Source organism: Lagenorhynchus albirostris, chromosome 10, assembly GCF_949774975.1.
Source record: "Lagenorhynchus albirostris chromosome 10, mLagAlb1.1, whole genome shotgun sequence".
Lineage (NCBI taxonomy): Eukaryota > Metazoa > Chordata > Mammalia > Artiodactyla > Delphinidae > Lagenorhynchus > Lagenorhynchus albirostris.
Window position 1 is genome coordinate 64,895,934 of NC_083104.1, and position 17,679 is coordinate 64,913,612.

General features: G+C 43.8%; 1 protein-coding gene across 2 annotated transcripts in view; it reads left to right on the forward strand.

Annotated features, from left to right (window-relative positions):
• Window positions 1-17,679, forward strand: part of BLTP3A (bridge-like lipid transfer protein family member 3A) — a 57,323-nt gene that overhangs the window by 29,908 nt on the left and 9,736 nt on the right. The window contains exons 7-15 of one of the 2 annotated variants that reach the window (XM_060162629.1): window positions 54-224; window positions 914-1,106; window positions 8,369-8,455; window positions 8,972-9,142; window positions 9,554-9,693; window positions 10,100-10,241; window positions 10,490-10,683; window positions 10,892-12,348; window positions 17,027-17,223. In XM_060162629.1, coding sequence (XP_060018612.1) covers window positions 54-224; window positions 914-1,106; window positions 8,369-8,455; window positions 8,972-9,142; window positions 9,554-9,693; window positions 10,100-10,241; window positions 10,490-10,683; window positions 10,892-12,348; window positions 17,027-17,223 — 2,752 coding nt within the window. The remainder of the gene's footprint in view (window positions 1-53; window positions 225-913; window positions 1,107-8,368; window positions 8,456-8,971; window positions 9,143-9,553; window positions 9,694-10,099; window positions 10,242-10,489; window positions 10,684-10,891; window positions 12,349-17,026; window positions 17,224-17,679) is intronic. The other variant, XM_060162630.1, reaches the window with a different exon arrangement.

Here is a 17,679-nt window from a genome sequence, read left to right on the forward strand (position 1 = left end):
GTAGTTGGGATGGTACCAGATGTTGAACCCTGTGTTCTATGTGACCCCTTCAGACCAAAGATTGCAATGTGATAGCCTCCAAGCTGATGTTCCTGTTGGATGACCTGCTCTGGGTGCTAACTGACTCACAACTCAAGGCTATGATGAAATATGCAGAATCACTGAGTGAGGCCATGGAGAAGTCAGCCCAGCAGAGAAAGAGCCTGGCCCCTGAACCTGTACAGGTTAGAGGTGAAACAGAGACCCTTGGTGGCAGTGGGGAGATGGTAGGCCGGACCTAATTCACACCTCCACCGTATGTGGAGCCTAGACTTTATTAGGCTTATTTGGGGGAATTTGTCATTCACTTCTGTAGGTACATAGGCTTTGCCTGTGCCTCTGATTTATTCAGTTATTCTGTTCTTTGGGTGCCTCTAGTGTGTTAGGTATACAGTGTTAGCCACTGGAAAGCCTCTTGTTCCTGTCCTTGGAACTCTTGCTGTCTTAAAATATGGACTATAAACAAGTTATTACAATATGATGTGATAAGTGCTGTAATAGAGGTAAACACTGTGCCATGAGAGCACAAAGAAAAGGGATCCAACTACCTGGGCTGAAAGAGAGCATTTAGGGAAGACTTCCTGGAGGAGGTGTTTTAGCATCAGTCAGCTAAGTTCTAGGGGGGTGGGAGCTTAGAAGGCAATTCAAATCTCAGAACAGGACTCTGACAGTTACTAGATTAGTTATAATTTGGCTTCTTGGAGTTTGGGTTATTTAAGTGGGATAGACCTACATGAGATACCAGGCGAATAGTTATGAGAAGGTAGGGACACCTTGTCAAATTGTGGTTTTCTTCAGGCTGAACTAAAGCTTAAAGAAAGCCAGCAAGGAGGCTGTCTGGGTCTGGCTTCTTGTTTCTCTCTGTCACATGTAGATCACCCCACCTGCTCCCAGTGCCCAGCAGTCCTGGGCCCAGGCGTTCGGTGGCAGCCAGGGCAGCAGCAACAGCAGCAGCAGCCGCCTCAGCCAGTACTTTGAGAAATTTGATGTGAAAGAGTCCTCCTACCATCTGCTCATCTCCCGCCTGGACCTGCACATTTGTGATGATAGCCAGTCCCGAGAGCCAGGTACCCCGTGAGGCCTAAGCCTGTGCAGGGTAGTCCATCACTGCCTGGAGCTCTGGGCAAAGCTTGGGGATGGAAGGCTGTTTTCAAGACTCTGTGGGGTATTTGTCTGGCTCCCCTTAATCACAGGCCTTCCTCAGGCCTCTGTGCTCCTGTGGCAGTTCTCTGTCAGCAAGTGCTCTTCAGCTTTTAGGATGCAGCAGAACTACCTGTGAGACAGTAAGACACAGGAGCTGGGCCTCTTCCCAGCCCCCACTAAATCGGAATCTTCAGGGGTAGAGCCCAAGCAGTGTATACTTTTTTTTCCCTCCCCAGAGTCTTTTGGGCAATGCTAACCACTGGTATAAGCTTTCAGGAAAGTAAATTCAACTATAGGAAACCTCAGAATTTTCAGATCTTTGAGTCAATTTAAATAGTTATTATGTATAAATGTGTTCTTCCCAAGCAGAGGGGTTATGGTGTGTTCTTGTCATGCTTTTTCATTCATTAGAGCAATTTTTTTTTTAACATGGTGTTCCCTAAATCACATATTAATTTAAACTGCATCAATAGAAGTGTGGGTTCCAGAACTCTGGAAATTCTTCTCTGGCACCTTTGTAGACTCCATTTGGAACTCTAAGCCTTGTTTTTGATGCTGTCCTTGAGGACATTAACAAAGAGAAAGCATCCCAGGAAGGGTGTGCAGATTGTTTAATGCTATGGAAACCATAGCATAGCAGGAAAGAGTTGAAAGACACAGGGATATTTCATATGAAAAAGAGTAGACACAGGATATAGGAGAGCCATCTTTAAATAAAGAGAGGGCGTTAATGCAGAGTGGAGTGGTTGTTAGGAAAGTCAAGCCCAGAGCCCTTCAGACATTGCTTTTATTTTGTGGTGCTCTAAGCAGAGCATAAACAAATAGCACCTGCTTTTTTGGCAGACATCTCTGCCCATTTGAGACTCACTAGAGCAACTGGTATTAAGTACACATACACATTTATTCAGAATGAAAAAATAATTGACTCATTTCTTTCCTTCATGAGCCTTAGGGAAATCACTTCACCTCACTGAGTTTCTTCATTTGTGAACTTAAGTTAAATCATATCTTACTCATTTACCTCATAGGTTGTTATCAGGCTCAAATGACATAATATACTGAATTTGGAGGACATTAGTCATAGGCCAGTATTCGGTATTATTATTTCTCTGCTGCCAGTTCCTTCAATACTCTTTGTTCCCCCTCTACACCCCTCTGCCACCAGCTTTTGTTTTTAGATGTCGTCCTATGGAAGCTTGTGTTCTTGCTGCCTTTTCCTCTCTGGAGGTTAACGTTTGCTTCTTAATGAGACCTAGATTCATTTTCCTTGGGGAAACCTACTACCTTTTCTTTCTGGGACACCAAGCACCAATGCCTCTCTTGCTTTGCTATACCTTGGTCTTGAAGTGACTTCAACCCCTCTCCACTCCCAATATGAAAGAGCTGTAAGGAGCAGTGACAGCGTAAAGATTGCTTTTGCCGCCACAGGAAATAAATTGCTCACTGGTTTGTTAGTCACTAGTTCTGGAAGTTCTTTGCTAAAACAATTATTGTTTTGTTTGGTTGTTTCTTCCAAGTGTTACTATAAAGACCTTGCAGTTTTGTTTTGTTTTTAAAAATATTTATTTATTTATTTGGTTGCACTGGGTCTTAGTTGCGGCATGCAGGATCTTCGTTGTGGCGTGCGGGATCTTTTTCAGTTGCAGCATGCAAACTCTTAGTTGTGGCATGCATGTGGGATCTAGTTCCCTGACCAGGGAATGAACCCGGGCCCCCTGCATTGGGAGCGGGGAGTCTTAACCACTGCGCCACCAGAGAAGTCCCTGTTTTGTTGTTTTTAATCCTTTCAGAAATCTTTATTAAAAATACATTATTGAGGGCTTCCCTGGTGGCGCAGTGGTTGAGAGTCCGCCTGCCGATGCAGGGGACACGGGTTCGTGCCCTGGTCCGGGAAGATCCCACATGCCGCAGGGCGGCTGGGCCCGTGAGCCGTGGCCGCTGAGCCTGTGTGTCCGGAGCCCGTACTCTCAGATGGGAGAGGCCACACAGTGAGAGGCCCGCGTACCGCAAAAAAAACCCAAAAAACAAACAAACAAACAAAAATACATTATTGAGAGTTTCGTCCTTTTGCTTGATAAGGGCGTATAGCACTGTCCTCTTCATTTAACAGGGTCCTGCAATCAGAGGTGAATGACTAGCCTTCCCTGAAGCCCGCATGTATTTATTAAGCTAAGTGAATCCACTTGGTGGATTTTAGGGAAGTTTTGGATGAGATATTTTTATTTTATTTTATTTTATTTATTTATTTATGGCTGTGTTGGGTCTTCGTTTCTGTGCGCAGGCTTTCTCTAGTTGCGGCGAGCGGGGGCTACTCTTCATCACGGTGTGCAGGCTGCTCATTGTCGTGGCTTCTCTTGTTGTGGAGCACAGGCTCTAGACACGCAGGCTCAGTAGTTGTGGCTCACAGGCTTAGTTGCTCCGCGGCATGTGGGATCTTCCCAGACCAGGGCTCAAACCCGTGTCCCTTGCATTGGCAGGCAGATTCTTAACCACTGCGCCACCAGGGAAGCACTGGATAAGATATTTTTAGATAGAGGGATAAATCCCAGCCAACCATACCCAGGTGTGGCAGATGACTCTGTGAAGGGGCAAGGAACACAAAGAGTTCTTGTGACTTTGATTCTTCTCCTTGGATTTGGGAAGAAAGGGGAAGGGAGAACTAGGTGTTATGGAAAGGGTGCTAAGATTCTCTGGAGTTGTCCTGTCCAATATGGCAGCCACTAGCCACATATGACTGTTGGGCACTTGAAATATTGGCTGATCCAAATTGAGATGGAGTGCAAGTGTAACATACACCTGGGATTTCGAAGATACAGTACAAAAAACGAGTGTAGAATACCTTAATAATTATTTTCATATTGATTACATGTTGAAATGTTAATATTTGGAGTATATTGGTTTAAATAATGTGTAATATTAAAATTAAATTCACTTTTTAAAAAAAACTTTTTTAATGTAGCTACTAGAAAATTTTAAATTACTTATGTGGCTTATGTTACATTTCTATTGGATAGCATTGCTCTAGATCTCTGTCCAAATGGTAGCCAGTAGCCACATGTGACTATTTAAATTAAAATCAAAATTAAATAAAATTAAAAATCCAGTTCCTCATTTATACCAACAACATTTCAAGTACTCGTTATAATCTATGGACCATAGAAGATGTCCATCATCACAGAAAGTTCTTTTAGATAATGCTGCTCTAGGGACTCCTTGAAGGCTACATCTGTCTGCTTTTTCATTAAGGGACACTATAGCCTTGGTATTGGAGGTGAAGTTATTGAAAACTTGGTGGGTAACTGGGGACGGCTTGGCTTGCAGTGGGGCAGCACTGTCTCTTAAAATCAAACTGGAGCAGCTCACCCTTCAGGCTTCTGGGAGGAGGAGGGTGGTTGATGGGGAAAAGAGGGTCATCTGCCTCTTTTTAGTTATCTCTCTCAGGATAAGGGCTGTGAGCCAAAGCTTTCTTCATCTCTCTTCAGGCTGCGCTATCCTCTCCCACCATCTCACTGGAGAATTTTAGTCATTTATGTACACTATTTACCATTTATGTGTCATATATGATTATGTGTTTATAATTAAATATGTTGATAATGGGTAATTATATTTGATTTCTATTCTAAACCTTATTTTAATATGTTCAGTCGTGTAGTTTATTGTTCTTTTAGTTCCAAATAAATCCAATAGAGGGAGCATGGCTGTGAAACCCTCTCCCTCCAGTAGCCTAGGTCATGCACGTTCAACTGGGATGATATCTCCCCACAGCAGGTAAAAATCCACTCTTTTATTTTAAACAGATACATATTTATTGAGATATCATTCATATACCGTACAATTTACCCATTTAGAATATACAACTCTGTTTTTTTGGGGTTTTTTTTGCGGTACGCGGGCTTCTCACTGCTGTGGCCTCTCCCGTTGCGGAGCACAGGCTCCGGACGCACAGGCTCAGCGGCCATGGCTCACAGGCCCAGCCGCTCCGCGGCATGTTGGGATCCTCCCGGACTGGGGCACAAACCCGTGTCCCCTGCATCGGCAGGCGGACTCTCAACCACTGCGCCACCAGGGAAGCCCCTACACCTCAGTGTTTTAAAGTATATGTGATCATTACTACAATCTAATTTTAGAAACTTTCTGTCATCCGTAAAAGAAACTCTGTACCCATTAGATGACAGTCCCCATTTTGCAACTCTAAGCAACCACTGATCTTTCTGTCTTGATGTTTGCCTATTCTGGACGTTGAAAATTGGTTCTTTGGTGAGGGGTGGGGGTGAAAAAAAAACTTAGATATAACAGTGCTTAACCTTATTGACAGAATTTTATTTCTTAGTATTTAATTTCTCTTATTGAGTTTTCTTGGGTATCATATGAGCAACACTGATGTTGAGTTCATGGAAGATCAGGGCTATAAACTATGGCAAACAGATGGCTGTGATTAGAGGACTTTATCTATTGCTTGATCTCAAAGTCAGATGGTGAGAGGTGGCCTGTATATAGCTAGCAGCTGTCATTGGCTGCCTCATCAGTGTTGTTTATATTTAATCCTTAGTACTTTTGTGATTTGAACTTTGAGAATTAAATAAAAATAGTTTATATTTTATTAGTTAATTCTACAAATTGTTCAACAAATCAATAATTTAATTAAATGTTGAAAAGGAAAAATAGTGACACTATCTGAATATCTAGCACCTAGTTAAGCTAAAGTTATTTTCTCATGTTAAGCAAAAGTTAAAAGCTAACAAAATAATAATTTTAAGAAATTAATTTAAGGGCTTCCCTGGTGGCGCAGTGGTTGGGAATCCGCCTGCTGATGCAGGGGACACGGGTTCGTGCCCTGGTCCGGGAACATCCCGCATGCCGCGGAGCGGCTGGGCCCATGAGCCATGGCCGCTGAGCCTGCACGTCCAGAGCCTGTGCTCCGCAACAGGAGAGGCCACAACAGTGAGAGGTACCGCCAAAAAAAAAAAAAAAAAAAAAAAAAAAAAAAAAAAAAGAAATTAATTTAAAAACTTTATTTTATCAAAAATAATTTTGAATAATTAAAATTGGATTATGTCACTATTATGTATTTATATAAATTACTAAATTACATATGTGATTCTATACATTATAATTTATATAAGAAATAAATTACATTAAAAGTTACTCAACAGGGCTTCCTTGGTGGTGCAGTGGTTAAGAATCCGCCTGCCAATGCAGGGGACATGGGTTCAAGCCCTGGTCCAGGAAGATCCCCCATGCTGCGGAGCAACTAAACCTGTGTTCCACAACTACTGAGCCTGCGCTCTAGAGCCTGTGAGCCACAACTACTGAAGCCTGCGTGCCAGAACTACTGAAGCTCATTCGCCTAGAGCCCATGCTCTGCACCAAGAGAAGCCACCGCAATAAGAAGCCCACACACCACACTGAAGAGTAACCCCCACTCGCCGCAATTAAAGAAAGCCTGCGCACAGCAACAAAGACCAATGCAGCCAAAAATAAATAAATAAATAATATATATATAAAAGTTACTCAGCAGATATAGTTATAAACTTAAGTTAAATATTAATAGTTTTAAAATTTTAAATTTAACTTTTCACACTTTATTTTTTAACCTTTTAAAAAAAATTTTTGGCTGCTTTCAGTCTTCATTGCTATGTGGTGGTCTTTCTCTAGCTGCAGCAAGCGGGGGGCTACTCTTCATTGCGGTGCTTGGGCTTCTCATTGCAGTGGCTTCTCTTGTTGTGGAGCATGGGCTTTAGGCGTGCGAGCTTCAGTAGTTGCAACACGCGGGCTCAGTAGTTGCGGCACATGGGCCCTAGACTGCACGGGCTTCAGTAGTTGTGGCGCATGGGCTCAGTAGTTGTGACGCCTGGGCTCTAGGGTATGCGGGCTTCAGTAGTTGTGGTGTGTGGGCTCTAGAGTGCAAGCTCAGTAGTTGTGGCGCACAGGCTTAGTTGCCACATGGCATGTGGGATCTTCCCGGACCAGGGCTCGAACCCGTGTCCCCTGCATTGGCAGGTGGATTCTTAATTACTGTGCCACCAGGGAAGTCCCTTAACTTTTAACTTAAAAGAATTATTTAGTCTTTCTTAACCTGACATTGAATAAAAGGAATAAGCTTTATTCTTATTCTTTTTATGTATAAAGCACAGGTAGACATATAGTACATAAGGTATACAGTATATCTGTGGTATTAAATTTCATGGAGAAGGGACAATTAGGAAAAAAATAGCTAAACAGGCTCCTATGAGGTGGTAATTATGACAAAAAGGTTGAGCAACAGGAACACAGGTGTAGGTGTATCTCCTAATAGGATGGTGATTAGTCCAGAACCTTGGTGTGGTGATATCTAGAGTGGATGGAAATGACCCTCCTGGTTGTAGATGTACCAGCTTACAGCTAGAAGGTCCCATGGTATTTCCCTTCACCTGGAAATAGGATGGAAGGGATAGGAGGGAAGTGCAGAACAGGGTAGGTTAGACAACACACATATGTAGAAGAAATAGTCCTTGTTCTTACAGTTCTTAGAGTCTAGTTGGAGAGATAAGACAGAAACATGGAAAGTTCATTCATTTAGTAAGAATTAAATGTAAATTCAAGATAAACAATAGAATATTTGACTTATTGCAAAAAAATTCAGTTTATCTACACTATTCTGTATGTTTATAATGTCCTTGTTAGTGCAGTGTTTTTAGTGTTCCATGGTACTTCATATGTACAGTGTGTAATGACAGTCTTATATATCACAGCTTTAGCTAAGATATGAAAGGAAGTAATATGGGTCCTGCTTTTTGGGGAGTTTGGCTTATGCCTCTCCAGGTGTTGTGCTGCGGGGCAGCAATACTAGTATTGCCAGGTTTGGGGGAACCAATCAATCAAGGTTGTCAAGTGTGCCTGTGGGAGACCTAGGACTGGAATTCCAGAATCCTGAGTTTTGCAGTTTCTTTTGTCTTTCCAGAAATCTGACAGCCATTTACAGAGACAGTGGAATATGCTTTAAAAAAAAAATCTTTTAAAGTATGTCCATTGCAATTCAAAAGAGGAGGGCCTCAGCCTTGCAAATCACCTGACATCATGGCCTTTCGGCTACACTTATGTATCAGCCAGGCTTTGGAGCTGACCCTTATGAGGACTTTTAAGTGCTTCAAGTGGTGTTTAGGCCTCTGTTTCTTCTGCTGCTGTTCACCTTTATTTTTCTTTGTAGGTGTCTCTGCAAACAGACTCATGGGTGGTGCAATGCAGCTTACCTTTCGCAAGATGGCATTTGACTATTACCCCTTCCACTGGGCAGGTAGGAGAATTCTGAATGGGTGCAGTTTTAGCGTGGCCTAGGTATTGAGGCCATATGCCTGGGTTCATCCCTGACTGCCCAGCAGAAGGGTGCCAGGGATTGCAGCACATGCTCAGAGAGGTGTTGGCAATAGTCCTTTTCAAGAGGACATCTTCTGGAAACTTGCAGGGTCCACTGTTGATGCGAAGCAGTAGGAGGGGAGGCAGTGTCTGAGATGTTGCTTTTGATTCTCTGCTCTACCCCTTACTTGCACTAGTTTTAGAGCCTCTCCAGTGGTCCATGGTCAAAGATGGCAAAAGTCAGCAGCTGGCCTTTAGGGAACCCTAGGGAAAAATCACATATAGAATCCAGAAGAACTTGAGTGCTCTCACTAGATAATTTTTACTTATCCCAGAGAATTTTGGATTGGCGGTGAGGGATCAGATTCTGAATTATGGAAAACTATACCAATGGAAAAGAAAATTTGTAACATTGGGTCATGATCTTAGACTAAAATCTTTTTGCTTTATCGCACAGGGGATAGCTGCAAACATTGGGTACGTCACTGTGAGGCCATGGAGACCCGAGGCCAGTGGGCCCAGAAGCTGGTGATGGAATTTCAGAGTAAAATGGAGAAGTGGCACGAGGAGACAGGTCTGAAACCACCCTGGCACCTGGGGGTAGACTCTCCCTTCCGGAGGAAAGCAGGTGGGTTATGAGGAGCTGGAGGACTCCTGTTGCTTTGCCTCTTGACATTTACCTTTGAGTATCCAGTGGCAATAAAGCACTGGACTGGCTAATTATCCCAACTTACTCCCAGCTGATTATTCCAACTTTATCCCATGGAGAGACATCTGTGACTTTTTTCTTTACCGAGTCCTGTTTGTCTCCAGGGATAGCTGCAGTGTGGAAGAGAGGTTGTTAGCTTCTCTATTTAATAGGCCGTTGCCTTGGTCTTAAGGAGAGAATAGTTTTTGAGTTCCGTCCTGGAGCTTGCCAGTGTTAAACTCTTTCCTACATATAGCATTAATGATCTTAGGGTTTTTACTTTCCGAATTCTATTAATGATGATAGTTGAGTGTATCTGATTCTTTTTCCCACCTCCTTATTTTTATTTAGATTCTCTCTCCAGTCCTCAAAAGAACCCCCTTGAGAGAAGCCCCTCTCAGGGCCGACAGGCTGTCTTTCGGCCTCCAGCATGGAATCGCCTACGCTCTAGCTGCTTGGTAATACGGGTGGATGACTTGGACGTCCACCAGGTAAGGAGCCCATGACACAGGGAAACAGGGCTGGAAAGGGGTGGAGCAGTTCATTTGGAATGCAACAAATGTGATCAAGGTTGTAGAATTCGGAGGCTGCTTCCCTCCCTTCCAGGTGGATTTGACACTTTGGTCTGTTTCTTTCTGAGTGTGACTGCTGAGATCAGGACTTGGGATTCCCCACTTTCCTCTGAATACCCCACTACAAACCTTTCACTGAAAAAACGAACTCGTAGATAGTGTTAGTCAGGTGTGAGAATGCCTGGAATCTGCGTGAAGAGCACTCTGCTCCCTGTGACAGACTTTGGAAGAGTTGTAGAGGCTTTATCCTCCTATCTCAGAGGAAATTGAGGAAATTCTATTCTGGGTGCTGTATAGATGCTAACAGCAACTCGTGATTGCATAGGTTTCTACAGCTGGACAGCCAAGTAAGAAGCCATCGGCACTCCTTTCCTGCAGTCGGAAACTTCACAACCTCCCCACTCAGGTCTCTGCCATTCATATTGAGTTCACAGAGTATTACTTCCCCGATAATCAGGAGCTGCCAGGTAAGCATCTGCTCTGGTCAGTCCTTACTGTCTTGCTTTTGCTCTTCGCATTTGTCACCCTCGGGGGCTCTCTGCTTATATTCTGTTTGTCATTTGGAGTTTTAAGTGTTTGAGTTAGTTTAGTACACCTTTGTTGAAAACTCTTCCCTGTGTAAATATATACCTTTGATAATAAAATGAATATTAGCTGATAAGTGAGAGTCGAGCTGCTACTTCATTCATGGTTTCTTTTTTTCTCTGCTTTCCAGTTCCCTGTCCCAATCTTTACATTCAGTTAAATGGTCTGACATTTACTATGGATCCTGTCAGCTTGCTCTGGGGAAACCTCTTCTGCCTGGATTTATACCGCAGCTTGGAGCAGTTCAAAGCTATCTACAAACTGGAAGATTCAAGCCAGAAAGATGAACACTTGGACATCCGACTGGATGCCTTCTGGTTGAAGGTAGGGTAGAGAGTGGGATTTTTGTTCCCTGTTGGCAGCCACAGCTGCACTTCTACCATGGCTATAATCCAAGGCTCTGCTCTGTCCATTTGATAGAAGTAAGGAAAGCAGTTTTACAGCCCAAATGGTCTTTCACGTGTGTATTAATGGTGGGTTGCAGAGTTGCTCAGCTGGCCATTCTGAATTGGGTTTCATTTTCTCTCTGAAGGTGAGCTTCCCGCTGGAGAAGAGAGAGCGGGCTGGGCTGCACCGTCCCCAGGCCCTTGTCTTCTCTGCATCAGGCGTGACTGCCACCAATACACGTCACGCCCCACATTGTAGCTGTCCAGACCTTCAGAGTCTCTTCCGGGGTTTTGCTGCTGCTGAGTTCTTTCATTCCAATTATGTTCAGTTTCCCAAGGTGCCAGGCGGCTTTAGCCTTCTGCACATGCTGTTTTTGCATCATGCCTTCCAGGTGGATTCCCGATTCCCTCAATCTAGTGCCCTCCCTCCCCAGAGGCTTAAGGCTTCCCAGGATCTCTGGTCCATCCACTTCACCCAGATCTCCTTGGACTTTGAGGGAACAGAGAACTTCAAAGGCCATTCCTTGAATTTTGTGGCCCCCTTCCCCTTGTCGATTTGGGCCTGCCTACCCCTCCGCTGGCAGCAAGCCCAGGCACGAAAGCTCCTTATGGCCACAGAAGGGAGGCTGAAAGCATCTGCCAGCTTTGGCAGTCCTGTCCATTCTGAGGCCCTTGCCCCTGACACTGTGTCCCATCAGAGGTCAAAGACTGAGCATGATTTGAAAAGCCTATCAGGCCTTACAGAAGTCATGGAAATTCTGAAAGAAGGCAGCAGTAGTGTGGATAACAAAGGGCCTCTGACAGAGCTGGAGGACGCGGCAGATGTGCATGTGCTCGTACACTCGCCTGAGCATGTCCGAGTGAGGCTTGACCACTACCAGTACTTGGCTCTCCTCCGCCTGAAGGAGGTGCTCCAGGGTCTTCAGGAGCAGCTTACTAAGGATACCGAGGCCATGACTGGGTCTCCTCTGCAGGACCAGACAGCTTGCATTGGCGTCCTCTTCCCCAGTGCTGAGGTGGCTCTGCTCATGCATCCTGTCCCTGGCGCTGTCGAAGCTGACTCTGAGGGTTCAGATACTACGAGCCTTGTAGATTCAGAGCTGTCTCCTTCAGAGGATAGGGAGCTGAAGTCTGATGCCTCCTCAGAACAGGGCCCAGCAAGCCCCAGGAAGGTTCTGGAGGACACTGACGTTGAAAATCTGGATGCATCCCAGGATAGGCCACTGCCTCTCCATAGCAATGGAGAAGTGCAGGACTCAGATTCTCTTGCACAGCAGGAGGCAGGGACGGGCCATGAGGCAGTTGATTCCTTACAGGACAAGGGACTGAGCAGCGCCCAGGCACCTAGCTCACCAGCTGAGTTGAAGCCCCCAGGGGGCAAGGATACTGCTGTGAATGGACAGGGCGAGCTCATCCCCTTGAAGAACATTGAGGGAGAATTATCAAGTGCTATTCACATGACCAAGGATGCCACAAAGGAGGCTCTACATGCCACCATGGACCTCACCAAGGAAGCTATGTCTCTGACTAAGGATGCCTTCAGTCTGGGCAGAGACCGAATGACCTCCACCATGCACAAGATGCTGTCTCTGCCCCCAGCCAAGTGAGTGGTTCTCTGCCTCCTTCATTCACCTCCTCTCTCCCTCCTAGCTCTGGCCATTGGGCTCAGGCCTCCTGCCATGTGCACTTGTAGATTGGGAAGCACCGCGTGGTCCAGGAGCGTACATGGAATGGCCTAGTTAATGTGGCAAAGCCTTTAGTTTTCAGAGCTGCCTGTAGAGCAGCGGAAGAACTTTCAGTCTACTTAGAGGATATAGGCATACCAGTCAGAGGGACTTTACTTTCGGGACTACACCTAATTCTGTGATAGGGGAAGAACCAGAAATTGCAATAAAATAACAAAATCCCATGGATTTTCTCATGCCTCCATATATCTTAGCCTGGTCTTGGGCAGTTTTCAAGTCAACATTTATTGCTTCTTAGCATCAAGCTATCTCCTCTTTCACTGATTCACTGTTATTGATACAGCTATGCTGTATCAGAATAATAATACCTGGCATCTGTATGATATTTTATTCTTTTCAGTGGGCTCTCACATAGTATTTTATTTGATGTAATCCCCACAGCAGCTCGGGGAGGTCGCTGCAGATGTTTGTATCCCCAGTTTATAACCGAGGAAATGGAAGCTTCAGAGAGGATGAGCCCATGGATCCTGTATCTTATAACTAGAAAAGCTGGGGCTTTGAACTTGCTCTTTCTGGTACACCTTATCAATATCTGTCAGAGTAATAGAGAAGGAAGAATTTCACTCATCCGTTCAACAAGTATTTTTTGAGCCCTTACTGTGTGCCAGGCTCTGTGTTAGATGCCGGGGCTACAGTGGGGAGTAAACAGAAAACACAGAAATGCACAGTCAGAAGAGTGGGAAGGTATAGATTTTTCCATGGGTGCCTGTGGTTTTAGGAAAGATAATGAAAACTATGGGAAATCTTTGCTGGGACACTTAGTGGTTTGGGGACCATGATTTGAAGATCAGTGGCTTTAGAACTTTTGTCTAAGTGGATTTTCTTAAGTGTGTCTCAAAGCAATGCCTGCGGGTATACTAGTACCTGCTAGGCCTAGATAGCCTAGGAGGAAAGAGGAGGAAAGCTTAAAGGATTAATTATGTAATAATACTAGGCAACATTTATTGAGTACTTTCTATGTGTCAGGCCTTGTCCTAAATATTAACAATATTAATGCATTGAATTATTGTAAGAACCCTATAAGGCAGGTCCTAATATCACTCCACATTTTACAGATGAGAAAACTGAGGCTCAGAGAGGTAAGAAACTTGCTCAAGATCACACAGCTTGTGAGTGGTGGGGTGAGGATTGAAAGCCTGGACTCCCAATCACCTAATGTGCTGCCTTTTCTAATTAGAGAAAAGTAAGGGAGATGGGAAAAGAGGAGAGGTAAAAAGGAGAAAAGAAAGGTGTGTGATACAAACTCTGTTTGAAACACCAACAGTGACTTCCTAACTGCCCAGGCCAGTGGCCTTTTCTCAGTCATCTTTTTCCAGGACTCCTCTGTGCAGTCAGCCTTGCCGGTCAGTTCATTCTGGGCACTTGTAACCCACCCAGTTCCTCGCACTTCTTGGAAGGAGTCTTTTCTTTTCCCTTGGCTGCTCTCTTCTTTCTTTTATCCTGTAAATGGAACTGTTCCACAGCACTAGGCTGTCCATATTCTGATCGCTTTTGTTATAATTTTTATTTTTTAAATTATAAAAATGATTTGTGTTCATTTCGTTGACAGTGTGGAAGAATAAAAGAATAAAGAAGAAAATGTTAAGAGTCACTTGTAATGACACTATCCAGAGATAGCCATTATTTACATTGCATCTGTTTGCTTCCAATTTTTCTATACATATTTGTGTATCCATGCGAATGCTTACATGTGCCTACTCATATAAAATACCCAAATATTATTTTATAATATTTGTGTATTTATATTATTTCTATATAATATAGAAATTTTCCAGTTTTATTCTCTTTATGATTTATTGTGAATAGTTCCCCATTCATGAGGTATTTGAACATATAATTTTTAATTGCTCTATTATATTCTTGCAGATGGGTGTATCATAAGTTATTCATCCAGTCCACTCTCTGGGGGGCATCATTTAGTCTGTTTCCAATTTTTTCTCAGGTAAAACCAAGGCTGTGTTAAACGTCCCTATATTTGTGAACATTACTCTTTATGCATATCTTTAGAATAAATCTTTAGAATAAATCTTTAGAATAAAACCCAGAAGTGGAATTATTGGGTCAAACACTACAAACATTTTAAGGTTCTTGATGTATTTGCCAAACTTTCAGAAGGTTTATATCACTCAAATGCATTTTTGAATACATTTGACCCTTGATCAATGTGGTGATTAGGAGCACTGAATCTCTGTGCAGTTGAAAATCTGCATGTAACCTATAGTTGGCCTTACCTGTAAGAGGTTCCTGCATATAAGTGGTTCCAACACATCCACAGATTCAACCATCTGTGGATTGTGCAGTATTATAGTATTTACTCTTGAAAACAATTTGCATATAAATGGACCTGTGCAGTTCAAACCCGTGTTGTTCAAGGATGAGCTGTACTTTCGCTCTAGGTTATTTTGTCCATCTCCTCACGTCTGCGAGAGTCCTTATTTTCAGTCCTAACTTCCCTCCCCTCCCCTGCTCTTGCTTTAAAACTATCTACTGCCCATAGCTCCACATTGATCTCCCAGGGGTGCCTTGAACCTCACATATATAAAAGAATAAATTCCTTATCCCTCCCTCCCCCGGCCAGTTCTCTTTTTCTTTCTTTTTTTGGTGGCATCATTCCTTTGCTCATTCAAGCTCTGCCTCTTCCAGGCATTTGTCAGGTTCTGACCATACTTTTAAACTTAAGCATGCTTCAGAATCATCTGGAGGCTTGTTAAAACACAGAGTGCTGAGCCCTGTCCCCAGAGTTCCTCGTCCAGTAGGTCTGAGACAGAGCCTGAGAAGCTGCATTTCTAATGAGTTCCCCTTTAGATGATAATGTTCGTCTGAGGATGACGCTGGGAGCACAGCTCTAGGGAGTCTCACATCTGTTTCTCCTGTCTGCTCCCACATGTGGACTATTTTAGTGAACTATTAGTTGATTTCCTCATTGAATATCTTTCCCTCGCTAGCATATTTGGAAAAGGCAGGTCAAACTTCTTTTTTTTTAAATTAATTAATTAATTAATTTGTTTATTTATTTTTGACTGCATTGGGTCTTTGTTGCTGTGCGCGGGCTTTCTCTAGTTGTGGTGAGCGGGGGCTACTCTTCGTTGTAGTGCGTGGGCTTCTCGTTGCGGTGGCTTCTCTTGTTGCAGAGCTCGGGCTCTAGGCGTGCGGGCTTCAGTAGTTGTGGCACGCAGGCTCAGTAGTTGTGGTTCGTGGGCTCTAGAGCGCAGGCTCAGTAGTTGTGGGACACGAGCTTAGTTGCTCCGCGGCATGTGGGATCTTCCCAGATCGGGGCTCGAATCCATGTCCCCTGCATTTGCAGGCAGATTCTCGACCACTGCGCCACCAGGGAAGTCCCAGGTCAAACTTCTTAAACCACAGGTATGATCTTGTTATTTCCCTTTTCTAAAGCCTTCTGGCTTTTTCTTTATTCTCCCTGAATTGAGTTTGAACTTCTTAGTGTGGTGTAATCAGTTATTACGATATATCCATATGGCACGTCACAGTTTTTTAAAATAGACTATTTTCTAGAGCAGTTTTAGCTTCACAGCAATATTGAGTAGACAGTACAGAGATTTCCTGTATGCCTCCTGCACTTCACAGTTTTCAGAGCACTTTCATGCGTTATCTTTTGTCCAGGGTTTTCTATAATCTGGCTGCCACTCATGTGGTAAAGTGAAAAAAGCACTTAGCAAGAAGTTAGGAGACTTGGGTTCTTCTTAATTCTACCTTTAACTGGGACTGAGTCAGTTTCTTCACCTATAAATAAAATCAGAGGTGGGCACATAAGGTCTTTAAAGGTTTCTTTAAAGAAACCTTTCTAACTTTATCTTCTATTGCTCTCCCCCGACAAAACTTACACTCCAGCTGAGCTGAGCTCTTTACTAGTCTCCAAAGGTACATTTCGTTTTCTGGCTCCATGCCTTTGCTCATGCTGTTTCTTCCCCGTGGAAGGCCCTCTTCGTCATCTCTTTCACAGTCCTTCAAGGACCACCTCAAACATAATCTCTTTCCACAGAGCCGTTCTCTTCATCCTTTCCCCTCTTTGGTATTGCCTAGCCTTTGGCTTGTATCCCTGTCCCTCTTACGGTGTGTGTGACTTACTACCATATAAGGTTATTTGAGTATAAGTCTCCTCTCTCCTGATAGAATGCACATTCTTTGAGGACAGGGGATGTCTTATTCATCACTCCTCACCACTGCCCGGTGCCTTGTATGCAGAGGTTATTCAGTAAGTACTTGAGGAATGAACATGGGTTTCAGGTACCATTCACAAGCACCAGGGCTGTAGGTAGTTGGTCTCTTCTGTACATGGGATGACCTGAATAACCTTGACATTTGATATGGGAGAACTGCCTATGCAGTTTGAAATGCTGGAATATGGGGATTCAGAAAGGCCAGCAGTTGAAAAGTGGTCTTGTAGCGGGTAATAATTGACATCAAAGTTTATGTATACAATAACACTCTGGGCTGAAAAGGATGGGTATTGCAAGGGAATGGAACAACATACCTCCTAAGCCACATTTGTGGGTTTTGTTTTTGTTTTTTAAACAGGGAGCCCATGGCCAAGATAGATGAGGGGGTGGCAGCCCCTGTAGGTGGAGGTGCTGCCCGACTCCGATTTTTCTCCATGAAGAGGACAGTATCTCAGCAGTCATTTGATGGTGTCTCATTGGATAACAGTGGCCCTGAAGACCGGATTTCAGTGGACAGTGATGGCAGTGAGAGCTTTGTGATGCTCTTGGAGTCTGGTAAGTGGAAGCAGAGCCGGGCAGAGTTGTAGAGCCCCAAGAGTGTTCTTTCTGATGCCTGTATTCAGACCAGCAGGATGCAAAAGGAGCTGAGATTTGATAAAGTAGACATTTTCTTAATCAGAAAACCAAAAGAAGAGAAATTTTAGTGGATTTGTGGCTCTGACTTTATCCCCACATCTTCTAGGTTTTTGATTAGTACTTGACATTTATCACAGAACAACACTCAAAGAAGAGAGCGCTAGTCTTACAGCCATGTAGCTGTGGCGGTAAGACTAATTCTGTGGCTGTATCAATGGTGTGTGTGTTTGTTGTCTGCTTTTTGCCTAAACTATGTATTTTATTGTTGGAAAATAACTCGGAGCTTTTTGTCTATGATAAAACAAGTAACCTTTAGGCATTAGATTAATCACCACTAGGAGTTAACACTAGTTCTTTCAGCTTATTGAAATGAAA